At 41.6% G+C, this 27,977-nt stretch overlaps 1 protein-coding gene across 1 annotated transcript in view; it reads left to right on the top strand.

The window, feature by feature from the left end:
- Positions 1-27,977, top strand: part of LOC102823278 (involucrin-like) — a 337,127-nt gene that overhangs the window by 305,266 nt on the left and 3,884 nt on the right. The window contains exon 3 of the mRNA XM_006872594.1: positions 22,700-22,883. Coding sequence (XP_006872656.1) covers positions 22,700-22,883 — 184 coding nt within the window. The remainder of the gene's footprint in view (positions 1-22,699; positions 22,884-27,977) is intronic.

The raw sequence follows: 27,977 nt of genomic DNA, 5'->3' as shown, positions 1-27,977 counted from the left end.
GAAGTTCTCTGTCAATGTATGATTGGAACCAGAGTGCTATAGTAAGGGTAATTGTTCCCCAGAGGAAACTAGGAAGGGCACAGAGTAGGGTCTGTGTGGAAGAGGATTCAAATGAAGGGTTTGGGAAATAGGACCAGATCCAGACCGGATGTTTTCAAGAAACAGGGGCAGTCAGTGATTGAGTATGCTGACAATTTTTATCTAGAATGCAGGAAATTAAAGTGGATTTAGAATCGCCATTTAGTAGTGAATTAGTAATCATAAATATTAGTCAGAAAAGGTTATGCTTCAAAAAGTTCATGGGGCAATGGAGTTAAAAGGTAATAGAACTTTTCTATAAAAATTTGAAAGCCCTCTCACCCCCCTTGGATAGTTGTTTTGATGGGGTTGGTATGGGCTCCTTTATGCCCTGTTCAGAACATTCTTTGTTTTCAGTGAGAATAGAGGTCTGATTGTCAGTAGGCAAGGTTTTACTTCATCAGTTGTTGGTAGGCCTAATTTCCACTTTCTCAGTAATTTATTACTTTATTTTCTCCTGAATGCTGATGTTTGAGGAAAGAAGGGAAGGTTTCTGTAAGAGGATGAGATGTCAGTAGAGATACTGAAGAGAATGTCTGAAAGTATTTTGCCTGAGCAGTCTACTGGTTTTTGTTGACATTGTAATTTGCCCAATGCTAATATCTTAAGTAAAAGAAAAGCCAGAGGATAGTTTTATCTTACCTTGAGAGGCTCTTAAAAATTGTCATAATGATTTACTCCTAAATTCAGCAGTATTCAAGAAGCAGGTATGTTTGTGGTGCTGCAATTAAAGTACCTATAATTTAAACATTTTTTTTTTTTGTAGGTGTTCATCAAGAAGTTCATGGTGGTATTAGTCGTAGCGCCAAGAACACATGCCAGGAATTTAGAAGAGCACTTTGATAATTTGTGTTAGTAGCAGGAACAAGAGGCAGTGTAGTATAGCTAAGTATAGACCCAGAGTCAGATCTTGGTCCTAGTCCAGGCTGTGCTCTAAGCCATATGATTTCATCCTTCTCGGCCTTAGGTCCCTCATCTGTAATAACAAAATTGAACAGATGTCCCCTTCCTGCCTAAAGTCTTTACCATTAAATTATTTTCATGATAGAGTCTCTTTTGAAAATAGGAAGGGACTTCAGAAAGTTTATGGAAAGATGGAATTAAAAGATACTGGAATTGTTCCATGAAGCCCCTCTATTAATTTGGTCGTAAAGTTTATGTAACTATATCTATGAGTCGGAATCAACTCAACAGCACTTAACTCTACAACATTTATTATTATTGGTGTGGAGCCTATAGTGTATAAGCGCAGGACCACAGGGTAGATGGTTTAAACTCACCAGTGACTCCTCGGAAACCTTATACAGGGTCTCTATGAGGCAGAATCAATTTGACAACACTTAACAACAACAGTAGCATTTATTAACAACAACACAACACCTGGTGTGGTGCTGTAGGGTAAGCACTCGACCATAAGGTCGGTTTGAACTGCAGAATTGGTGGTTCAAATGTACCAGCCGCTCCTTGGAAACCCTACACAGGGTCACTATTAGCAACAAGAAGAAGTATATTATTCAACTCCAAAAAACAAGAATGCTTGAGGTCTTTGAAAGCTAGTCCAGCAGAAATTTTTTTTCTGTGCTGTGTAGTTAGTTTCCTGCCTCTCTGGAGTGACTCAGCCCAAGTCTTCCCTGTCCATCCCCATGTTTGTTTCCTGAAATGATGGACCGTTGTGTTTTCTCCTTAGAAAACTAATGTACAATAAAGTGCTAAGGGAGGCCTTTTTATTCCAGAATTTGTAGTTTAGGAATTAAATGTAATAACTTTTTGTACAAATTTGAATTCTGTGACTATGAAAAAACATAATACAAAAATAGAGTTGTTGCTTTATGGGCAGATTTTGAAATGATGCAGAAATAGAATAAGAAGAAATGAATCAAAAGTTATCAAATTTAAAGCTGGCTGTCGTTGTTAGGTGTTGTCGAGTCGATTGTAGCTCATAGGCACACTGTGTGACAGAGTACAATGGTCCGATAGCGTTTTCTAGCTATAATCTTTATGGGAACAGTTGGCTAGCTCTTTTCTCCTACAGAGGCACTGGAAGGGGGGGGGGTTGGAACCACTAACCTTTCAAGTAAGCAGGTGAGCACTTAACCATTGTGCCACTAGGTTTCCTTTCAAGCTGGTAGGCTACATCGTTCACAAACTGTGTTTATGGATTTGATTGCTGTTGTTGTTGTTAAGTGCTGATGAGTCTGTTCTAACACATAGAAGCCCTGTGTAGCGTTTCCGTGGAGCAGCTGGTGGGTTTGAACAGTTGACTTTGTGATAGTAGTCTATTGCTTATCCTACAACACCACACCAGGACATAACAACTAGCTGGAATTATGAATACCTTCCATCTTCATTTGGTATCATGTGACCCATGCTGTAGTTGATGGACTTCTGTTTATATGGTGCTGTGTTTTAATATTCACTTAAATTTAAGTGTATTTTTGTAGCCTTCAGAGATGTCATTCAAAGATGTATTGACCAAGAGACTTGTATTTTAGGGGTAATGTTAGTGATACTGCAAAAAAAGCAAATCTCAAAGCCAGTAATACTAAACCACTAAGCACAAGACCAGGTAACTGGTACAAGGCACAATGCTCTTAATTCAGGAGAAAGTGGTTATAAGTATGGATTCTGGCGCTGGCTGAGTGACTCTGCACTGTAGGCTTTGTTGCTTTAGGTGAATTGCAGTTTGCCTCAATTTCCCCATCTGCAAAATGAAACACATTTTATTACTTACCTAAAGGGTTGTGTGGCACATAGTAAACATTTTATAAAACATAGATTGTTGGACTCTACCTCCTGAGATTTTGAATCAGCAGATCCCAGTTAGGGTGTTTGCATATAACAGATTCCAAGATGATGCTGATGCTGTTGGTCCCAGGGACTTCACTATGAATAACATTGTGTTATGCTTTTATACCAAGAAGACAAGTCTGGCAGTCTGCTTCCAAGTGGTCACAGCCTGAAAAACCATATGGAACAGTTCTCTTCTGTAGACACGGGATTGCTATGACTTAGAATTGATGGCAGCTAATAATAGCAACGTTCTTTTGAACACACAAACATACACTAATGTTTTTACTCTTAATTGCAGTCCCTTCAATGTGACATCACTTATCCTACTCCCTTCCTGTGATTGTTTCTAAACTCTTCTGAATTTTGTTCTCTTGATCTTACATGGTTGACCCTTCTATGGTGTGAGTACCCACTAGTGTTATTGCCCCCTCTATCTACCTGTCTGTTGTTTGGCTGAAAATTGAGCCACAGGAGTGAGTTCATTCCCAGACCTAAAGAGTAATCAAGGGCCATGGCCTCAGGGTTCTCGATCGGACCAGTAAGCCTGATCTTTTTTTTTCTCATAATTTTGAGTTTGATTCCACATTTTCTCCTCAGATTTTCTAATGTGAACTCTTTCAGAGCAGTTAATAATAGTAGTAGCTCGGTACCAGTCTAGTTCTTCTGGTCTCAGAGATGTTCTTGTGTTCCATAGGCCATTGGAATGATTGTTTCCAAGCGTCTTCAATTTTAATCACTGTTCCTTCCTCCAGACAAGGAGAGACAAATAGTTGCACCTTAGATGGCTGCTCATGAGCTTTTACAACCCTAGTTGCTACTCATCAAAGTAGGATATAGAACATTGTCTTTGTGGACTGTGTTAAGGACATACTGTTTTGTAACCTGATGTTCCTCCCTTGGACTATATCATGAATATTTCCCCTTTTAAATTGAATCTACTAATAATATGATTTTTAAAGCTGCACTGCATTTTTTTAAATTAGGTATTTTAAGTGGTATGCATTTTTTACTATCACAGATCATGCTGGGATAAATATACTTACATATACATTTTTGTATACATCTGTTGATTTTTTCCTTGAGATAAAGACTTAGAGCTGGAATTAATAAGCTCCAAAGAAAATTCTCCAGGAAGTTAATAGTGTAATTTTTCTTCTAATACATAAGAGTGGACACTGATTTTCAAAATGTAAGAGAATGAGGAGAAAAAACTGTCAATAACTTTTGGTTTTCGTGGGGATTGTTGTTAAGTGCTGTGGAATAGGTTCTGACATATACCACCCCACATAGGGTTTCCAAGGCTTTCAATAAGCCTGGAGGGTAGACAAGAAGGCCATCTGTGGATTGTAATAACAGTAGGCAGAGAAAGAGACATCAAAAGAAACTAGAGAAGTAATAGTTACAGTGCTAGATTGTGTGGTAATTGAAGGTAGTTTTCAGAATTTAATCTATTAATTATGATAAGATGTATACCCGGTGTGGGTAGTTTTCTACAAAAAAAGACATTCTTTTGTTTTTGTCTCTGTGTGTGTGTGATTGCTGGTAGTTAAGGATCTTAATTTAAAAAAAAAAGGTTTTCTTGACTTTAGTATCTATAACCTCCAGACTTAGAATTTTGGTCTAATAAGAAATAAGTCCGGTAACGTAGTGGTTATGAATCGGGCTGCTAATCTCAGGGTCAGCAGTTTGAAACTACTAGCTATTCCACTGGAGAAAGATGAGGCTTTCTTCTCATGTAAACATTTGTTGTTGTTAAGTACCATGGAGTCGGTTCTGACTCATAGTGACCCTGTACAGGGTTTCCGAGGCTGTAAATCTTTACGGGAGCAGAAAGCCTCATCTTTCTCCTGCAGAACCGCTGGTAGTTTCAAACTGCTGACCTTGAGGTTGGCAGCCTGATTCGTAACAACTACGCTACCAGAGCCAGCCTCGGAAACTCTGTACAGGGTCGTTATGAGTCGGAACCGACTCCACGGCACATAACAACAACAACAAGAAAACCTTGAGCTGGGCTACAAACTGCAGGGTCAGCAGTTTGAATCTACCAGTACTCTGCAGGAGAAAGAGGAGACTTTCTGCTCCCATAAAGCTTTACAGCCTCGGAAACCCTATGCAGAGTTGCTATAAATTGGAACTGATTTCACGGCAGACAACCACTACCAGAAAGCCTGCCTAAGTGTGAGGTTTCCAGTGGAGAAGCTAGTGTTCCTCAGAAACAGAGGTGAGGGAGGGGTGTGTTGTGGAATCTAAGGTGCATCCTCTTCAGGTCGGGTCGTCCTGACTTAGCAGCTGTCTCCTGGGGCCAGTCCCATGTTTTTAAGTATTTATTAAATTCTAGTTTTCTTAGTGCAATTCCAAAAATGGTGGCTTTTTTTTTTTTTTTTTAATTAAAAAAGAAATTCACACATGTCCATTCCTTCGTTCCGTGTGCACTGGGCTTTTTGCCACTGGGTGACACTGTTAGATCACAGAACATTCTTCCCTGGTGAAATCAAGGGTCTGTGAACTTCTGCAATTTCATCAAACAGGGAGACACTGGATCACTTAATAGACATCTATCAAATGTTTTTGATAAATGTAATTTACCAGTCTAAGGCAATTTTAAAGCCAGGGAGTTTAAGGTAGTCAATTATTTAAAAGAAATCTGTTAATTGGACAGTATTTCAGTTTGTTCAGATTAATGTGCTACAATACTAATGAAGTAGTAATTACCCGTGCACTAATTATGTATTCTTAACTAGGCAACCATCTGAGTTTTCATATACAGTAATTCATGTTATGAAAAATAAGATTTTATCGTTTCATTGATTCAAGAGGATATACTTTGTTGCTTAGAAAACTGGGCATTTATTTCCTTATACTGATCTTATCAAGAGAAGCAGGAACTTTAACAAGTTCTGAGCTCCTTCAAGGTCAGATGAGGACAGAGCTTGTTTAGAGCATGGAGCTGATGTTTTTCCTCTTCCTCCTCTCCACTCCCCCTGCCCCTATCATTTTGGCCCCTTCTATATATCTGAGACCTGCACAAGCATTAACTGGTCAAATTTGGCTGAGCACTATTTGGAAGGCACACTGAGATGTTCCTGAGGGTAAAAATAAGTAAGAGTTGGGCCATCCCTTTGTGAACTGCACAGAGGAGGGGTAAGCATGTGGAAGGGTGGGGTGGACAGTCTCTAAAGGCAAGACAGAAAGAAGAGTGTAAGGCAGTAGAGGGAAGTACGTTTTGGAGAAGAAGTTTGGGCAAAAGTTAAGAGGAAAACCAGAAGGTTTTCATAGGGATTAACTTTCAAATTGAGAAGGAGGTGGTCAACAGCATCCAGTCCAGGGAGAGGAGGAGACTATAATTGAAGATTGGAAGCTGGGAGCCCTAGTAGGTCTGAAGAAAGCTCCCTGGACATGAACTAGCATATAAATAGAACCTTGCACTTATGGAGACTCTATCTCTTCCCTGGAGTCCTAGTGTGGCGCTGTGGTGTAATGGGTCAGACTGCAGAGTCGTTTGAACTGCAAGGTTGCTGGTTCAAGCTTACCAGCTGCTCCTTGGAAACCCTATACAGGGTTGCTATGGGTCGGAATCGACTCGACGGCAACAACAACATCTCTTCCCTAGGAGCCAGGCCGTTAAACACTCAGCTGCTGTCTGAAAGGTTGATAGCTCCACCAGAAGAAAACTGGGTATCTGCTCCCATAAAGATTGCTGCTTTTGTTAGTGCTGTGGATTCAGTTTCAACTCATAGCAACCTTGATAGGGTTTTCCAGGAGCAACTGGTGGGTTTGAACTGCTGACCTTGAGATCAGCAGTCCAGTGCTTATCCTACATGGCCACACCAGGACCCATAAAGATTAAACCCTGGAAACCGTATGGGGCAGTTCTACTCTGCCCTGTGGGGTAACTAATTGTGAGTTGGGATTGACCTGGTGCCGGCTCATGATTTGCAAGCACTGGATCAGTGGTGAGTTTGCAGGTAGTATATGTCTGCTGAGTAGAATTTGCTTTTGGCAGTGTTTCTGTTAGGGATTGCCTGGTGGTGTTTGTCCTGGGCTGCCCCACCTTTCCTTCAGGACCAGATCTCAACCCCTATGAAGAGATCTAGAAGGTTAGAAACAGCAGGACCTTTTATCCAGAGGAGGATCTGACTGACCACGCAGTGCAGCCCATACTGTAGGTAGTTTTGTAAGAAAGATAGTTTCCAAAGTCCTGCTCAGGTGGAAACCTCTTTCGTTACTTCTTCCACCCAGCCATTTTCTTAGGAACAAACCCAAATGCATTTGTGTGATAATAAATATTTTGTGCTTTTGCACTAGGCTGGGACATGCAAAACCGAGACGTATTACAGGCCTCTCTGTGTGGCGCTGTGGGTTTATGTGCCAGACTGCAAAGCCGCTTGAACTGCAAGGTTGGTGGTTCAAGCTCACCAGCTGCTCCTCGGAAACCCTATACAGGGTTGCTGTGGGTCGGAACCGACTCGATAGCACTTAACAACAACACATCTGTGCTGAGTATCACTGCTGGGCTGACCTGAATGCCAAAGTGTGGGCTCCTTTTCTTGCCTTTGGTATGCGTGCTGTTGGCCAAAGTCCAGTAGCAGTTCTCCCTCCCATCACCCACTGCTTACAGAGTTAGCATCATTCTCAGTCTGCCAGGGAATTCTAGAATCTGCACCACAATTGGAGGCTGAGGGAGTGCTGGGTGGGTATTTGAGTAAAACAATCACGATGTACCCGCCTCCTGCCAATGGGATGTTATAGTTGGCCAAGAGCCTTTGAAGGATCTTCTTCTTGTTGTTAAGTGTCGTCGAGTTGGTTCCAACTAATAGCAACTCTGTGTAGGGTTTCCAAGGAGCTACTGGTGAGTTTGAAGCACCAACCTTGTGGTTCAAACTGGTCTTATGGTCTAGTGCATTATACCACAGCACCACACTAGGATTCTGAGTCACCTCTTAAATCATTTTTACTCCTTTCTCATTACATCTAACACCTTCATGTATTTTTATCTGTTTTTTATTAGCTTTGTTCTACCTACAGACATCTATTCTTCATAACCCCATAGTGTGTTTGCTTTCATTTTTTCTCTTTTTCTCTTTAAACTTTTTCTAATTAGTTTAAATTTCTAGTTTTCTAGCAAAGTCAAATTATTCAAGAATTGCTTTTTTTAAAAAAATGTTTTATTGTGAATTATGTGATCGTTTACATGGGAGAACATTAGTTTTACATTCATCCTATCGTATATCATTTCATTGCCATGGTTACAATCCCCTCCATGCATCATCAACCACCCAAAGGGTATATCCTACAAGCCTGCAAGAATTGCTTTTTATTCTCCTCACTTTTACTTTGATTTTGAGCTTGATATCACTGGGCAATATAGAAGACCTCTTTTTAGCATCGCTTTGGGCATTGGTAAGCTAGAAGGTATTTGTATGATAGAAACTTCTCATATATTTCCCTTAGTGCTTATAGAAAGCCTACAAAAGTAGGTATGCTAGCTCCAGTTTACAGCTGAGGAAATCCAGGCTCTGGTTAAATAGTTCATACAAAATCACCTAACAGGTAAGTGACAGAACCAGGATCCTAATACAGAATGGTGGTTTGCAAAACCCTGTGCTGTTTTCCACTATATCCTGTTCCCCTCATGGACTGAAATTATTATAATAGAGCAGCAGCCAAGTGATCGCTAAATCATAATTTAAGAAATCATTTAATAGGTACTATACTGGTATCCTCATGAGGAATCTGTACCTTGACCAAGAAGCAGTTGTTCGAACACTGAATGTTTTAAAATTAAGAAAGGTGTGTGACAAGGTTGTATTCTTTCACCATACTTATTCAACCTGTATGCTGAGCACCTAATCCAAGAAGCTGGGTTCTATGAAGAAAACTGTGGCATCAGGATTGGAGGAAGACTCATTAACAACCTGCAATATGCAGATGATACAACCTCGCTTGCTGAAAGTGAAGAGGACTTAAAACATTTACTGATGATGATCAAAGAGCACAGCCTTCGATATGGATTACATCTCAATGTCAAGAAAACAAAAATCCTCACCACTGGACCAATAAACAACATTCTTATCAACGGAAAAAGATTGAAGTGGTCAAGGAGACGTATTGCATTAGGCAAATCTGCTGCACAGGAACTTTTTAAAGTACTGAAGAGCAAAGATGTAAGCTTGAGGACTAAGGTGCGCCTGACCCAAGCCATGGTATTTGCAGTAACCTCATATGGATGCAAAAGCTGGACAGTGAATAAAGAAGATTGTAGAAGAATTGATGTCTTTGAATTATGGTGTTGGAGGGGAATACTAAAAGTGCCAAAGGCTGCCCGAAGAACCAGTAGATCTGTTTTGGAAGAAGTGCAGCCAGAGTGCTCCTTAGAGGCCAAGATGGCCAAACTTCATCTTTCATACTTTAGATATATTGTCAGCAGGGAACAGTCTCTAGAGAAGGATATTATGCTTGGTAAGATGGAGGGTCAGAGAAAAAGAGGAAGACCCCCAACGAGACGGACTGGCCAGGTGGCAACATCGATGGACTCAAGTGTGGCAACAGTAGTGAGGTTGGCCCAGTATTGGACATTGTTTAATTTGCTATGCATAGGGTTGCTATGATTTGGTGCTGACTCGATGGCACCTAACAACAACAACATACTGATATCTTGGAGTCCTGGTGTGGCACTGTGGGTTAATGTGCCAGACTGCAAAGTTGTTTGAACTGCAAGGTCGGTGGTTCAAGCTCACCAGCTACTCCTTGGCAACCCCTGTACAGGGTCGCTATGGTTCGGAACTGACTCAACGGCACTTAACAACAACAACAACATACTGGAATCCTGGTGTGGCACTGTGGGCTAATGCTTCAGACTGCAAAGTCATTTGAACTGTAAGATTGGTGAGTCAGGCTCACCAGCTGCTCCTTGGAAACCTTATATACAGGGTCGCTATGGGTCAGAATTGACTTGATGACACTTAACAGCAGCAACAACATACTGGTATGGCACTATAGAGTCAGCACTGGACTGCTAACCACAAGGTTGAAGGTTCAAACCCACCAGCCCTTCCTTAGAAACCCTGGACAGAATCTCTGTGTCAGAACCGACTCCATGGCACTTAACAACAACAATATGCCATATATAAGCAGTCCTGGTAGCATGGTAGATTACAAGCTAGGTTGCTAACTGCAAGGTCAGTAGTTTGAATCTGCCAGCTACTCCAAAGGGAGAAAGATGAAGCTTACTGCTCCCATAAAGGTTTATGGCCTCAGAAACCCTATACAGGGTTGCTTTGAGTTAGAACTGACTCCACAGAACACAACCACCATCACCATACTATACATTTGTGGAGAAGTCCTGGTGTGGTGCTGTAGGGTAAGCACTGGATTGCTAACTGGAAGGTCAGCCGTTCAAACCCTTCAGCCACTTCTGTGTGACTAGAACCTACATCAGGAAACTGACTATGACCACCGAAGCCCCCCTTTTCCTTCCTCTTTTTCTCCTCACTCCCAAATAACCATTACTCCAACATCAGAGGTGGAACGCTCTGCCTGTTTCTGAACATTATTCTACATGGAATCATCTCGTTTATACTGTTTTGTTGACTGGGTGCTTTTGCTCATTATGTTTGTGACATTCAGCCCTCCTGATGCTATTACTGTCACATGTGATTGTAGTTTGTTCCTTTTCATTGCAGTATAGTATTTGATTTTATAAACACATCACAATTTATTTATCCCTCTTATTGTTTGTGGACCTTTGGGTTGCTTTGCAGTTTTTGATGAGTTTGAATAGTTCTGCTCTGAACATACTTATGAAAACATTTGTATGCCTTAAGAAAGTGTTTTCTCCTGCATTCTATCCCCACTTTGATGTGATCTTCTGCAAAGATGTTTTGTCTTTGGAATTGCATAGCCACACTGTTAAATTTTGTGGAATCTTTTTGAGAGACAGATAAAATCATTGCGTTAAAAGTGAAACCCAATTTTTCTGCCTGCTACCCCAGTCCAAAAAAATGGAATGCTTAAAGATGTCACTTAATCAGTCTCAAATTCAGATACTTGCCCTGTTTGATAGCTGGGGAACCTTGGGTGGTGATAACAGTGTTATTGTTGCTAATCAGTTATTTATTATCAGTACTAATAAAAGGTGGCCTTTATTGTTGTGGGTACTGTTTTGTATGTGTTTCTCATTTTATTCTCCATAACAACCTTATGAGATAATCTGCCATTCCTTTTTAAGTCCACAAGAAGACTTGCCCAGCATAGCGCCCTTTTAACAGTATATGAGAAAGCTGAAATTTACACCCAGTTGATGGGATCTGGAGCCCACACTCTTAAAGCTCTAGAGCTTCATTTGAAAGCTGTGGGGATTAGCAATTCCTATCTCATAGGGCTGTCCTGAGGATTAGATGATGGTGAGATGCTTATATTCCTGGTGTGGAGCTGTGGGCTAATGAGCTGGACTGCAAGGTTTGTTTTAACTGCAAGGTCAGTGGTTTAAACTCACCAGCTGCTCCTCAGAAACCCTATACAGGGTTGCTATGAGTCAGAATCTACTCAACAGCACTGAACAACAATAATAATGGGGCAAATTTGCTCCCTGCCTCAAATAACAAAAACAGAAACCCCCTTGCTGTTGAGTTGAATTCAACATGGCATTGCCTTGTGTGTCAGAGTAGAACTATGCTCCATGGGTCTTTTTGTGTGTGTGTGATGAATTTCTCAGAAGTAAATTGTCCTTTTTTTCTGAAATTCCTCTGGGTGGACTTGAACCTCCAACTTTTTTGCTAGCAGCCAGACTCTACCGAGGCTGCCCCTCAAAAGGTTGGAGAATCTAGTTCACCCAGAGGCACCTTGGAAGAAAGAACTGGCCATCTACTGCTGACAAATCAGCTATTGAAGACCCTGTGGAGCCCGGTTCTATTTTGCCACACATGGGATTGCCATGAGGCAAATAAATACCCCAAGACTTCAAAATGGATTCCTTTTGTGGGGTGTCTCTAAATGACAGCTTGCCCTGAGTGTGCGTACTTTTACTAACAGTGCTGAGGGTCTGGTCAAGGCATCACTGCTGCTCTACTGGTAGTTATTATAAACATGTTGTTGTTGTTGTTAAGTGCCTTTGAGGCGGTTCCGATGCATAGCAACCCTGTATAGGGTTTCTGATAAGTGGCTGGTGGATTTGAACCTCCGACCTTGTGGTTAGCAGTTGAGTGCTTATCCAACAGTGCCCTATAAACACAGACATTCTAATCGCTTGAGTCCTGTGGAGCTCTCGCCACCTGCTGGCTGGTCAGATCTCATCCAGGTCAGTTTCTCTTTGTTTTGGCATGTTTTCTCTTTTTTTTTCTTCGATAGCCCTCTCTCGCTCCTCCATTCCCATATTCTAAATATAAAATATGTGCCTTATTTGGAAACATACATATTTTAGAGATGATAAAACTGATGAGAAAGTAAGTTTGCTATTTTCCCAAGAGCGTCACTGTTTGGCACTGTTCAGCAGCATATTTGTAGAACACTGATTGAGAATTTCCGTGTGCTTTTAACTGGCCTTCAGTGGAGGGAGCTGAAGGTGAGGGCCTCTTTATAGCAGTATTGGGGCTGGGCGGAGGGTGGAAAACAGACATGTCTGTGGCTCTGCCAGATTGCTCTGGTTGGTTATTGCTTCTAAGCCTTGGTGTGGTGGCTATGTGGCCACAGAGTTACCCCTGTCACTTGTCTGATAACCTTTGGTTACCAGTTGGGTCTACTGTTTCCTGGTCCAAGAAATGCATTTTTAGATTTTCCTAGGACCAGGCAAGTCAAGAGTCTGCTAGATGAAGCATTTGCTGTTTGGGAGAAATTCTCATTGTCTTTACTCCTCTTTCTTCCTGACCTTACTCCTCAGGCCCATCCTTCCTGACAGGGCACCTTAGGAGGTAGAAGAGTGAGGTGAATAGGAGTGTCTCTCTCTTATCAGGCTAACCCAAGCTGGGAATTTGCCAGCCTGCAGTCTCCTGTGCCTTGAATAATTCATAGGGTATTGCCAAAGTGTTGAGAACCGAGTTCTCTTAAAGAGTGCCTTGGAATTCGTTTTTAACTTTGCAGAAGTTGTAGTAATTCTGAAATTTATTTGTTTAGTGTTGGCTCGGTTATCGTACACTATAAACAATATGTGTTGTCATATTACAGGAGATTGTTATAAAATGGTTCAATTACTGGTGCTTCTAGGTAGGAACATTTCAGGAGGTGGTATATGATCAAGAACTGATGGTATTGAAGGAATAAGTCAAGGATGCACTGAAGACATTGGCTAAAAGCAAGGCTCCAGGAATTGACTGGATGAGTACCTATTGAAATGTTGCCACAAATGGATGCAGCACTGGAGGCACTCACTCGTGTGTACCAAGAAGTTTGGAAGATAGCTACCTGGCCAACTGACTGGAAGAGATCCATATTTGTGTTAATTACAGTCAAAAGAAAGGCGATCCAAAATAATATGGAAATTGTCAAACAATATCATTAATATTATACGCAAGTAGAATTTTTCTTAGGATAAATAAAAAATGGTTGTAGCAGTACATCAGCAGGGAACTGCCAGAAACGCAAGCTAGATTTAGAAGAGGATGTAGAACACGGGGCATCATTGATGATGTCAGATGGAACTTGACAGACGGCAGAGAATACCAGAAAGATGTTTACCTGTTTTTTATTGACTATGCAAAGGCATTTGACTGTGAGAATCATAATAAAGTATGAGTGTAACATTATGAAAACTGGAAATTCCAGAATACTTAATTGTGCTCATGTGGAACCTGTACATAGAACAAGAGTCAGTCATTCAACAGTGTGGTTTAAAGTCAGGAAATGTTTATGTCAGAATTATATACTTTCACTGAGCAAATAATCTGAAAGGTTGGACAAATGAAGAAGAATGTGGCATCAGGATTGGAGGAAGACTTATTAACAATCTGTGATATGCAGATGACACAACCTTGTTTGTTGAAAGCTAAACTAAGAGGACTTGAAGCACTTACTGATGATACTGATACAGATCAAAGACTTTTCAATGTGGATCACACACCTCAATGTAAAGAAAACAAAATTCCTTACAACTGGACCAGTAAGCAACATCATAATAAATGAGGATTTCATATTTCGTGGATCCATAATCAGCGCTCGTGGAAGCAGCAGTCAAAAAAATCAAATAACATATTTCAATGGCAAATCTGCTAAAACAGATATATAGTTTTTAAAGTGTTAAAGAGCAAGGATGTCACTTTGAGGAAGACCCAAGAAGAATTGATGCGCTTGAGTTAATATTATACGCAAGTAGAATTTTGCTTAGTGAAAGTACTGTGGACTGCCAGAAGAATAAGCCAAGTACAGCCAGGATGCTCTTAGAATCCAGGATGGTACTATTTTGCATCTTGTACATTGGACACGTTTTTAGGAGGGACCAGTCCCTGGGGAAGGACATCGCTGCTACAGTGGGCTCCCACATAGCAATGACTGCAAGGATGACGCAGGCCTAGACAGTTCTGTTGTACATAGGGTCACTATGAGTCAGAACCAACTTGATGGTACCTAACAACAACAATAACAACATACGCAAACACTGGACAATGAATAAGCAAGATCAAAGAGAAATTGATCCCTTTGAATTATGGTGTTGGTCATTAAGTGTCAAAAGAACAAACAAATCTTCCTTGGAAGAAGTATAGCCAGATGCTGCTTAGAAGCACGGGTGGTGAGGCTTTATCTCAAGTACTTTGGACATATTATCAGGAAAGACCAGTCCCTGGAGAAGGACATCATGCTTAGTAAAGTAGGGGTCAGTGAAATAGAAGAAGACCCTCTACAAGATGGACTGACACTGTGGCTGCAGTAATGGGCTGAAACAAAGCAAGGATTGTGAGAAGCAGGCAGTGTTTCACTTTATTGTATGTCAGGCCACTGAGTTGGAACCAACTCAATGGCACCGAACAACAACAACAAAAAAATGGAAATGAACAACTGGTAGCTTGGAGTCTTAATATTTGAGCCAAGACAATATGATGGGGAAACTCAGCTATAATAAATCTTTATTTTATTGGCTCAGTTTTGAGATTTTTCTTTGGGAATGGTAATTCTTTGGGAACAAATAACATACAGTAGATATTGAGCTGTGCCCAGAATGGACTTGTGAAAAGGAAAAATATGAACAACAAGGATCAAATTCCATATATAAGGATGGAATGTCCTTATCTTCTGAGATAGTGGAATTCAGTAATAACTTCCATTTATTGATATGCAGAAATTAAAGGGCGAATTCTCATCAGTTGGATGTTTTCACTGTAGATTGTCTAAAGTGCAATTCACCGTTGATATACAACAGCTTAAAAACTTTCAACAAGCCCTCTCCACCTCAGAACAGCTTAAAATCAGACCTTTGAGGTCAAATCTACCAGCTTTCTTGCTTTTCTTGGTATACCCTCAATAGCTGCTAGCTCTGCCATTCATGGAAGCAGCAGTCAAATATATCAAATGACATATTTTATTGCATTAGGTAAATCTGCTGCACAAGACCTCTTTAAAGTGTTCAAGAGCAAAGATGTCAGTTTGAGGACTTTGACCCAAGCCATGATATTTTCAATAACCTCATATGATGTGAAAGATGAACAATGAATAGAGAAGACTGTATAAGAATTGATACATTTGAGTTATGGTGTAAAAGAAGAATATTAAAAGTACTGTGGACTGCCAAAAGAACAAACCAATCTGTGTTGGACAAAGTACAGCCAGAATGCTCCTTGGGAGCCTGGATGGCCAGAGTTGGTCTCTCATACTTCAGACATGTTATCAGGATGGACCAATCCCTGGAGAGGAACATCGTGTTTGATAAAGTGAAGAGTCTGCGAAAAAAGAGATGGATTGGTACAGTAGCAGCAGCAATGAGCTCGCAGTGTTTTGTTCTGCTCTGCATAAGGTCATTGTGAGTTGGGACAGACTCAAAGGCACCTAAAACTGATGACCATTCAGAACTGAATGAAAGACCTTTTTTATACTTTATGGAAGGTTCTTAGTGTTTGTAGCATGCATGAGTTTTAGAGTTACTGAACACTACTCCATTGAGAAGGGCTATAGGTCATGTAGCGTAGTGGTTATAAATCGGGCTGCAAACCGCAAGGTCAGCAGTTGGAAACTACCTGCTGTTTCGCGGGAGAAAGATGAGGCTTTCTGCTCCTGTAAAGATTTACAGCCTTGGAAACCCTGTACAGGTACGCTATGAGTCGGAACCGACTCCACAGCACATCACCACCACCACCACCATAGGTCATGTAGTTGAACCCTTATATTTTTGGAGAAACTGAGGCCGAAAGAGGCAGAATTATGTATAAAAGACTTTAAATAACATGTGTGATGGTGTTAGTCATATAGTTTGGCTAATAATAGCTTCTGTCTACTGAGTATTCAGTCTACCCATATACATGCCAGGGGTTCTATGGAGTATTTACGTCAACATTTCTATCAATTCTTTATTCATGTTGACAGCCAGAACTCAATCAGGGAAACGAATCTTTGTGTAAGATCGCAGATCAACTTTTTTTTCCCCCTCCACATTGGGATGATGTTAGTTTTCCTTCATCGTCTTTTTACTTTAAAAAAAAACCAAAAAGATGAATCATTTTGTTTGGCTGATGGAATGACTATAACAAGAATGTTTTCATGTTTATGTCTAGCAGAGATGCTTCATGTAATAGTAATATCCACTTACACAGAGCTTTTGCATCCAGCCATTTCTGTCTCATCTGGACTGCCAGCACTTACATAGTGAAGGGACTTGCCTGGCTTCTCAACCCCACAGGGAACCTTTGCCTTGTTGCTGTGGAATACAAATGGCTCAGCAGCTCCCTCTGCTGGTAGCCAACTAGTTAGTTAACGGAGAAGACTTGTTTCTTCACTCATTTAACACAAGTACAAGGAGTCTGCTGAGTAGTAACATAAGCCAGATGTGGTCTTTGCATTTAAGTGGTGATAAGACTTAAGTAACTATTGCTGTAACACAATGTGGGGGTTGATGAGGACTAGGAAAAAGGAACAAAGACAGATAATGCCATAGTTATTATGACTGTTCATGGAGAATTCCAGAAGACTTCATGGACTATTTGGAATTTAACTGGGTTTTAAAGGATGCATGAGATTTGGCTTTGTGGTGATCTGGGAATCCTCTGTGTTTTTCACTCCTCCTGTCTAATCCTCTGGAAAAGGCTTTACCCTTAAACTGTCTCATCAGTCAACCCCTCCTGTGACTGTTCTGCAGCCATTCTGGTTAAATCCTCGCACTTGCTCTAACAGCCACCTCCCTGGCTCTGTATTTGTCTGCTTTCATTTTATTCTAAAAGCTGGAGCTAGAGTGATCTCTTAAAAATATGGTTCTGATCTTGTCCCTTCTCTGTTCAAAACCCTGCAATGGCTTTTGCAAAAGTCAGAGTCCTTACAAGGGCCTTCATGTTCCCACATCATCTCCTCGCCCCACACATCCCTGTGACCTCCCAGTCCCCTCACTCCCTTCTTTGCTAGTCCTCCTACTTGTTAGCCACCCCAGCCCCCATGGCCTTTGCAAGAGCTGACTCTCTGCCTTACCTTACTTCCTTGTAGCCTTCAAGTGAGGCCTACCCTGCCCTGTAATTGGTCCCTCCTCATCCCGAGACTTGTTTACCTTGTTTTACTTTTTCTTTACCCAGGGCTCCTTGAATAAATTGTATAAGGAGGCCCATTGGTGCTGTGGGTTAAGCGTTTGGCCTTCTAATCGCAAGGTTGTTGGTTCAAACCTATCAGTCACTCCATAGGAATAAGATGAAGGCTCTGCTTTCATAAAGATTAACAATCCCCAAAACTCTGTGGAGCAGTTCTCCTCTGTCCTATAGGTATGATAATGAGTCAGAATCAACAGGAAAGCAGTGGGCAGGGTTAATATACTATATAATTTGCTTGTTTATTGTTTCTCTGCCAGCAGTAGTGGGCTCAAATGTAACAACAATTGTGAGGATGACGCAGGTCTGGAAAGTGTTTTGTTCCTTTGTGCGTACGGCCCCTAACAACAACAACAACAGCTAGGTGCAGGCAGTGTCTGTTTCTGTGGTTGCTGCGTCGGAACCTACTTGCCTGCATTTAACAACAACAACAGATCTCTTTGTGCGTATATACTCACGTAACGAGAAAGGACTAGGAGGAATTTACTGAGATGTTGTTGTTAGGTGCCATCCATAGGGTTTCCGAGGAGCAGCTGGTGGCTGTGAACTGCTTACTTGTGGTTCTCATCCAGTGCTGATCGTACTGTGCCACACCAGATGTTTTAGAACAGTAGAATTCCAAACAGTTGACTTCCTTCCCATTTTTCTGTACTTGTTAAAATTCTGTAGTGAACTACTCTACCTGGTAATTGGAGAAAATGAGATGAAATGCATCATATTGAACATACCACCTCAGCAGAGAGCAACTGATATTTAGGAGGCTCTTACAGCAATTTTGAAGATGCTTGAATCCCTGTGTAGTAACTAAGTAGAGTTTTGTTTCTAAGACAGGCAGAGAGTTGCAAATACTATGATTCTTGGAGGAAGGTGGGCGGGATGCTGGAGGAGAGAGAGCTCAGGGGAGAGCAGGGCCAGAACAGTGGCTGTGGTGGAGGCCCCAGACTGGTGTGCAGGGAGTAGGGAGTGTGTGCAGGTGGGGCAGCTGCCGCCCAGGCATTCTTTGCACATCTCCTGCTGTAAGTGATCTTAGTGGGGTTGGGGGAGGGCAGTGATCTGTTTTGATTTGGCGTCATGGTGATTATCCAGGGCAGAGGAACCAGTCCTTTTATGGAAGCATTCTGACTTCTTTGTCTACTGATTAACTAGAATGAAGATGCATATGCTTATAAAGATCATTGTAATTCCACAGAGGTGTGGATGCACTTAACATTTCAGCCAAGGAGCACATTTTCATGTGGGGCCGCATCGAAAACCAGGTGATGGGGTCACTGGCAGACCACGGGCAAGGTTTGTGATTTTGTCATTTTGGTGAAGGTTGCAGGCATTCTTATTTAAAAGATCAATACCTTTTCAGGAATGTTGATGTAATTTGTGTATATATTTAAAATCTGATCATTCTGTAATTTGGATCCTTAATCATGTAGGTAATATATCTGAGGTGGCTTCAGAAAGTTCATGGAAAAATTCCATGATCCTTGGATTCCATTTTCCCCACAGACTTTTTGAAGCCCCCTCTTCTAAAAGGATGACACATCTTCAATGCTTGCATTTTAGTTGATTGATTCTTTGGATTTTAATCCTGTGATTTTTCACATTAATATTTAAAAAGATTTTGTTTAAAAATGTCAAGCATCATATTTGGTCGACATTTGAGGTCACCCCTTGTAGTTTCAGCTGTACGGCTCCTAGCAGTATAAGCATAGGTAAGTTATTTGGTTTTTATTTCCGCTCTTTCTTCGGTGAAGCGCAGACTCTCGTCTTCTGTTCACGGGGTGGGTGGTGGTGAGGAACTGAGATTCTGCACCTGCCTGATGTGCTGTGTCTGAAGCGCTGCAACCGTTGTTGGCTGTAGTTGGTTCAGAGTTTCCAGTTGGATGCGTTACAGCCCAGCAGCGTCTGGGAACAGCACTAGGAGTCATGAAAACATCAGCGAGGACTTTGAAACGCACACTCCTGCCTTTACTTGCACCGACTGCTACTGGACTTGTTTGTCTTGTATATTAGCGGAAAACATTTAGTTCTAACCTCCATCACCCTCCCTTGGTAGAAGCATGGTCCCTGCGTTCTCTTCTTCACTTAGATGTGTGCTCCATTGGCAGGAAAAAGCATTGATAGAGCCTGCCTTCAGCCTAGGAGCTTGCTTGTGAAGGACTGCTTCACTTTTTATTTTAGGACAGGTTTAATTTAGTTCAACATACGTCTATCCTGTTTCTTCCGTATACTAGGCACTGTGTGCTTCTTGTCCTCGCAGATATTGGTGGACGGATGTTAGGATGCAGGCTGGGGTGGATGTATATACAGAGTGTTAACAGGGGAGACGGAGGTGGGAATGACTATGAAATTTCTCTGGAAAGTTCTCTGGGAAGGGTGTCGGTTATTGTCAGGTGCTGGTGAGTTAGATCCGACTCACAGTGACCCTGTGTAAGCAGAATGCAATACTGCCCAGTCCTGCGACAGGCATCCTTACAATCGTTGCTATGTTTGGAGCCAGAGATACAGCCACTCTGTCAATCCCTCTCTTTGAGGGTCCTCATCTTCTTGGCTACCATCTACTTTACTAAGCATAATATTCTTCTCCAGGGACTGGTCCCTCCTGATCACATGTCCAAACTGCATGAGATGAAGACTTTTTCATTCTTCTGGTAGTCCATGGTATATTTAATATTCTTTTCTAATACCACCATTCAAAGTCATCAATTAATTTCCTGTATTGTCTTATTCATGATCCAGCTTTTGCATGCATGCAAGGCTATTTAAGATACCATGGCTTGGAACAGGCACACCTTAGTCCTCAAGGTGTGACAGCTTTGCTTTTTAACAGTAACAAGTCTTTTGCAGATTTGTCCAGTGCATTGCATCATTTGACTTCTTGACTGTAGCGTCTATGAGTGTTGATTGTAAATCCAAATAAAATGAAATCTTTGACAACTTCCATCTTTTCTCCATTTATCATGATGTTGTCTATTGGTCTAGTTATAATAAGGATTTTTTTTATATGTTAGTGTGTAATCCATACTGAAGGCTTTAGTTTTTGATCTTCGTTAGTAAGTATTTCAAGTCTTCTCTACTTTCAGCAAGTGAGGTTGTGTCATCTGCATATCATAGGTTGTCAGTGAGCCTTTCTCCAATCCTGATGACTTGTTTTTCTTCATGTAATCTGGCTTCTTGGATTATTTGCTCAGCATACAGTACTGTGTGTAAAACTAGTCAGTCAGATATGACTCTCTCTCACACCCATTTCCCTGGTCTCTGATCTTTGTTCACCCTGTAGGTGTAGAAGTAGTCAGAGAATTAGTAATCATGTGCTCTGGATTTTCAAAGTACAATGGCAGGTGTTCTGCCCTGTTATCAAACTCTGTGATTTTTGGTTTGGAAAGTAATATTATCATACCAGGACAGGGAAACCTAAAATGGTGTGTTAATTATCTTGAAATATTTTCCAGGTTTGCTTTGAGGGCAGGGGAGCAGGGATGAAGTCAGCACCAAGGGATGTGCCTGAAGGTCCGTCTGTAGCAGTTGGATGCTCACCAGATGCATCGACAGGGGTTGCTTCTAGCTTGATGCTCAACCAAACTTGTTTCTCTTAGGTGGTGCCACAATTGATTTTTACTCCTGCCTCGTTAAGTGTAACACACTGATGGAACACCCTTTACTATTCGCCCACAGCCCTGGATAGCTAGCTCCATTGTCCAGGGAGGAAGGGGACATGTGCCCTGCTCTCCTGGAATTTCTCTTACTGAGGAGGGGACTCACACTTGGATGTAATGACAAAGGGCGTTACTGACCAAGCGTCCAGGGCCCAAAAAGGTTAAGTGATTTTGTCAAGTTGTTATTTCTGACATACTCTTCTGACCTCACGCCTTCCAAAAAATACCTGGGGAGGCAGGCTTTTGCTGCAAACCAGCCTCCCTGTCTTCTTTCCATTGGTACATAATGGGCACTCCCTTTTTGGGTGCCCATTATATATGAACTGACTCAACAGCATGTAACAACAACATTATGTACCAAGGAGCCCTAGTAATGTAGTGGTTTACACATTGGGTTGCTAGCCGCAAGGTCAGCAGTTCGAATCCACCAGCTGCTCCATGGAGAAAGATGATACTTTGTGCTCCCATAAAGATTTACAGCCTTGGAAACCCTATGCAAGGTGGTTGTGAGTCGGAACCAACTCCATGGCACACTACCACCATGACCAAAGTCTTACAGCCTCAGAAACCCTGTGTGGTGTCGCTACGAGTCAGAACCGAGTCCATGATGTACAGCAGTATGTACGGTAACCCTTATGAAGTAGCAGGCGTATTTTAGACAATGGGAACAGAGCCATCCTAAACAAAACCGGTTCCATTAGGCTGATCTGACTCCAAAGCTGTAATCTTTCTGTCTTTCTTCTAAAGAGAGGCTGATGGGTTTGAACAGCCAACCTTTTGGTTAGCAGCTGGGTGATCTAACCACTGTGTCACTAGGGCTTTTTATGCTGTGGATGGGCAGTGAGTGGTTACATAAGTTCAATATCCAGTGTGGATAAAGCAGAGAAGTGCTAAGGGGGTAGGGGTGGGAGGGATCGGTGTTTTCAGCAGGGTGTTCAGGAGATCAATGCAGTCTGAGAAGGTGACATTTGAGGAACGATCTGGAAGGATAGGAACGTGATGCAGCCCACAAGGCACTTAAGTAAGGGGAGAAGGAAGACAGCCGGTAGCATTGCAGGGTAGTGGTCTGGTCTCTAGGACTCCCTTGTCATTGGTACGAGGTCAGGTTCTGGTACGTTTTACAGCACATTACTAATTTGCTAAGTCTGAAGGAAGCAATAAAGGACCTGCTTCTGGTGCCCAAGTGCTAGTGATGATGACGTTCATATTAAGATAAGACAGGGTGGAAGGAAGTGAGGTGTAACTCCAAAGTGTGATCGATCATGACTCATTCAGAAACACAGATCCAGGGATCTGATTCCTTTGCTTTCGTCATGGGCAGCTCACAACAGTGCAGACATTCTTCTTTTCAGAAAGCTGCAGCAGGTCTCTCAGCGAAGTCCAGGAGTGTACTCACACACGGGCACTGGATTTGACACTTGTGTTTTCGCTAGTCATAGAAGAAAAGATTACAGATGCCTGTTTCCCACCTATCTGTTTCAGACATCCCATTTGAGGAGATTGACCCTAAGGACTCATTTCTCATTCCAAGAAGCATCATGGCTGAGCCAGACTATACAGAAGATGACAATCCTGAACTCATTCGGCCCCAGAAACTAATCAATCCTGTCAAAACCTCCCGGAATCATCAAGATCTTCACAGAGAGCTTCTTATGAATCAAAAAAGGTAAGAAGATGGTTTCTTGAGCAACTTCAAAACTTGAGTGAAGTTCTTAGAGGGGGGGGACTTTTAAGATAACTAGGCTTTTAGTTAAGTGTTTACAAAGGCTTCAGAGATTTTCTTTCTTTCTTTCTTGGCCATATTTAATAGTTGCTAAAGGAGCTCTGGTAGCGTAGTGATTACGAATCGGGCTGTTAACCTTAAGGTCAGCAGTTCAAAACTACCAGCTGCTCCACAGGAGAAAGATGAGGCTTTCTGCTCCCATAAAGATTTACAGCCTCGGAAACCCTGTACAGGGTCTCTGTGAGTTGGTTCCGACTGCATGGCACATAACCACCATTAGGTGCCATCGAGTGTATTTTGAGTCAGTGACTCCATGTAACAGAGAGTAGAATGGCCCATTGGTTTCCTAGGCTGGTGTGGCGCTGTGAGTTAATGTGCCACACTGCAAAGCCGTTTGAACTGCAAGGTCGGCGGTTCAAGCTCACCAGCTGCTCCTCAGAAACCCTATACAGGGTCGCTATGGGTCAGAATCGACTCAATGGCACTTAACAACAACAGTTTTTACAGAAGCAGATTGCTACATCTTTCTCCTATAGAGTGATTGGTGGGTTTGAACCTCAGACCTTTAAGTTAGCAGCTGAGCACTAAACCAACAAGGCTCCTTTCATATTTAATTAGACTTCTTTATTCCTTCTAGCACCCTTGTGCCACATCGTCCTTCCATAGACTAAAGCCCCTTGCAAACAGGAACAGCTGCCACTCCCTGAGACACTCCTAGCTCTTCAGATCTATTTCCTTTTCTGAAATGAGTGCATATTTTAAAATGTTATGGAAGGGACTGGATTAAAGGTGGAACAGAGTCTCCTAAGTAGAAGAGACATTTGTTGTTGTTCGGACTCTTAGCGACCCAGTATAGTGTTTCTGAGGAATGGCTGGTGAGTTGGAACTGCCAACCTTGCTGTCCAGTGCGTATCCTACAGTGCCATACATATATCCTTAAAATTTTGAAGTCTCTGAATATCTTGTTTACATCTGGAAACACGTAGAAATCAGATGAAAATAATGCCTGCTTCAACATTTATAAGTGGCAGAGAGAACTCTTAATACCTAGGAATAAAACATTTACCTTCTGTCTTTATAAACAGTGTGTGAGTTCTATGCGTGCCATGAATAATTCTGAATGTTGGGCTGGGCTGGCTTACTCTGCTTTGTACATGATTTTGGGTAGAGTCCGTAGACTGGCCTTGCTGAGGATAGAAGGCTACTTCATTTCAAGACCATTAGAGTTCATCATGTACCAGGCACTGTCCTGACCTTTGGAATCGAGTACAGACCATTCAGTCACCCCTCCTTCCTCAAGTCTGATGAGCTAGCAGTTACACAGAACAATCAAGCATTGCATTTTGGAGGGAAGGCCTAATTCAAAATAAAAAAATGGGGGGTGGGAGGCTGAGGGGGTATTTTTATGGTTGTTCTCATTCCTGAGTCCACCCGTACCAGAACGAATTGCTCCTGCTGCAGGAGCTCTTTGTAAATTAGCTCTCCAACTAGACTGTGGGAAGTGACTTCTTATTCTTATCCCTGTTGTTGTTGTTAAGCACTGTCAAGTTGGTTGTGACTGTATTATATAGAGTTTCCAAGGAGCAGCTGGTGAGCTTGAACCACTGATCTTGCAGTTCAAACAACTTTGCAGTCTGGCGCATGAACCCACAGCGCCACACCTTGCGTGCACTAAATGGTACTGTTGCATTAATGCTTATTTAGTGGAATACAGGAGTCCTGGTGTGGTGCTGCGGGTTAATGTGCTGGACTGCAAGGTTGGTTCGAACTACAAGGTCCGCTGTTCAAGCTTACCAGCCACTTCTCAGAAACCCTGTACAGGGTTGCAATGAGTTGGAACCGATTCGACGACACCTAACAACAACAACAAGTGAAATACCAATTTGATCCTTTTTGAATGTGCTTAGTCTACTTTTGTCTTTGTCCCACAAGTTTAAAAGAAAAAAAGTATATTTCTTCAGTATCATCGTCAAACCAAACAGGACAATTTCAGTTTGTAAATAGGCCATAGCTCTAACTTTTTTTAAAATTATTAAAACAATGGAAATGACAGAAAAGAGCAAAAGGTAAAACAAAAATTGACAGAATAAATGTCCCCTGAAGTATAAATTAATTGGCAGGAATACATTTTGTAGCCTGAACTGTATAGATTTGTGTGCTGGATGGAATCTGTTTCCAAATTGTCGAGAATAGGGACATTCTGTGAACATTCTGTGCTGCCTGTCTCTCTCTGGCCTCTGCCTTCTTTTCCGTACTCACACAGCTGACTCTTTAGCCAGGGCCCAGCTCAGCTGATCTGAGAGAATTCTAATGTTTCCTCAGGTACCATGGTATACAGAGAGAGGCCATGGGCTTTCAGGCCAGAGAGAAACGTTGATTTCGCCATTGAACTTGACCTATCTTTATGATTTCGGTTGGACATGGTCCTCACCTGCTGAGGTCTGTTTCTTCATCTGTAAAGTGGAGAATATGACTATCTTATAAAAATAAAAATAGTAGCCTGTATAAATAAATACTTACTAAGGCACTTGGCATATGTTGTTGTTAAGTGCCATTGAGTCAGTTCTGACTCATAGTGATCCTGTATAGAGGTTCCAAGGAGTGGCTGGTAAGCTTGAACTTCTGACCTTGCACAGTTCACACCAAACATTGCAGTCCAGAGCATTACCCCACAGTGCCACACTAGGACTCCACTTGGCACATAATAAGAAGTACTTACTTAAATGGCAGTCCCATCATTAGAAATAAACACAGAATGTATGGGAGTTTATTGTTGTTGTTAGATGCCATTGAGTTAATTCCAACTCATAACAACCTTAGACACAACAGAGCGAAACACTGCCTGGTCCTGTGCTGGCCTCACAATTGTTGTTAAGCTTGAGCCCATTGCAGCTGCCACTTGGGGGTCTTTCTCTTGGGGGTCTTCTTCTTTTTTTATGCTAACCTTTCACTTTACCTAGTATGATGTCCTTCTCCAAGGACTGATCCCTCCTGATAATATGTACGAAGTATGCGAAATGAAGCCTTACCATCCTGGCTTCCAGAATCAAAGTCATCAAATATGTTGTTGGTTGCAACTCTTAGTGACCCTGTAAGGGGTTTCTGAGGAGCGGCTGGTGGATCACCCCCATTACCATTCATATAGAGGGTTTACTGGTCATATAGAGAGACTCCTGGTATGGCGCTGTAGGATAAACACTGGACTGCTAACTGCAAGGACAGTGGTTCAGACCTACCAGCTGCTCCTCAGAAACCCTATACAGGGTCGCTGTGAGTCAGAACTGACTCGGCAGTACTCAACAACAACAAGATGTGTTATTTAACTTTTTTGCAAAGAGCACGCATTCATTTTCCAGTCTAAGCAATCGACTGTGCCCACTCTGCTAGTCGCAGGTAACCCCGTGTCCCGAAAGCTGGCTCAGGAGTGACTGTTAGTGGTGGATAGTGGAAAGCCACTGGGATTCGAGTTCTTGTCAGGCACAGAGGCATTGCCATTGCTCAGTACGTTGTGCCTGTTAGAATTGATTCTTGAGAATCAACTCTTCTCCTGTAAGGGGAGGATACTGTCCTTGTTATAAAATTAGGAGAGCCTGTCAGCCTGTCCACAGAATCTTTGCAAATCAGCTTCATTTTATCCTAGAGAATCCTGGGGACAGTGTTTGACTTTTTCCATTCATTACGGAAAGTTAAGCAATCTACTGTAATAAAATATGAACAAAATTTTTGTGACTTACAGCTTGCTCTAAGTGCAGGACATCTATCAGATAAGCCCCGTTTTCCTGAGTTTCCTGTTACTAAATATTTTATCCCACCGTCGCCATTGTGTGAAATCTTTGAAAAGAAAATGAATGTTGCCTATTAGTTAAATCCATTCATATGTTGGGATAGAGTGTCAGCTTAATGTGTCATACATCAAAGTTTGCTCTGCAGCTTTTGCATAATACAGAAGAATACAGTTAATAGTTAAGGTTCATTTTGCCAGTGAAATGTAGGAATAGAAAAATGTTTGAAATTTAAATGATGCAGCTAGTAAAATTCTTAGTCCTAATTCAAATCCCTTAATTATTTCTGTAGTATCATACTGAGGTTTATAACTATTATGAAACTGAGTGGATTTTTACTCAGATTAATTAAAAAACAAAATTTCTTTTCAATAGTTGAAGTACTCATATGTATCATTTATTTATTTTCAACTATTTTCAATAGTTGAAGTACTCATATGTATCATTTAAATATTAATTAAATATTTAATTTCCTGAACATTCTATACTTCTGCCCCTCACCCCCAATATAATTTAGTAACAGAAACAAACCATAATTAAGTCATAAAAGTGATCTGCCTTTTTTTATTTCATGGGAGACTTGACCGAATTTAATACTTTCATTTTTTTACCAAACGTCTGATAATAAAAATTGGGAAAGTAGGGATAAACCAGGGGGCTTCAACAAGTTTGTGGAAAATTCCATTGTCTTATAATTCCATTTTTCCACAAACTTTCTGAAGCCCTCTGGCATGTATTACTTTGACTGTGTGTTCTTTATCTTCAGTGATAGAATATACTGACCTTTGCATTGTAAATGGCAACTTGAAGAGCTTTCTCATGTGATTTTAAAAAAGTATATATATATATATATGTATATATATATGGCACTGGGGGGTTTATGCACCAGACTGCAAAGTTGTTTGAATTGCAAGGTCAGTGGTTCAAGTTCACCAGCCACTTCTTGGAAACCCTATACAGGGTAGCTATGGGTCGGAACCTGCTCGACGACACTTAACAACAAGGATGCATACTTATGGAGTCCTGGTGTGGCGCCCTGTACAGGGTTGCTGTGGGTCGGAATCAACAACAACTATATTTATATGGAGTCCTGGTGTGGTGCCAATGATAAGCACTCGATCATAAGGTTAGTTTGAACTGCAAGGTCAGCGGTTCATACTCACCAGCTGTTCCTTGGAGACCCTATACAGGGTCATTTATGAGTTGGAACCGACTCTACAGTACTTAACAACATATAGTGTGTGTGTGTGTGTGT

The sequence above is a fragment of the Chrysochloris asiatica genome, unplaced genomic scaffold (assembly GCF_000296735.1).
Source record: "Chrysochloris asiatica unplaced genomic scaffold, ChrAsi1.0 scaffold00206, whole genome shotgun sequence".
Classification (NCBI taxonomy): domain Eukaryota; kingdom Metazoa; phylum Chordata; class Mammalia; order Afrosoricida; family Chrysochloridae; genus Chrysochloris; species Chrysochloris asiatica.
This window is presented reverse-complemented; position numbering and strand designations above follow the sequence as displayed.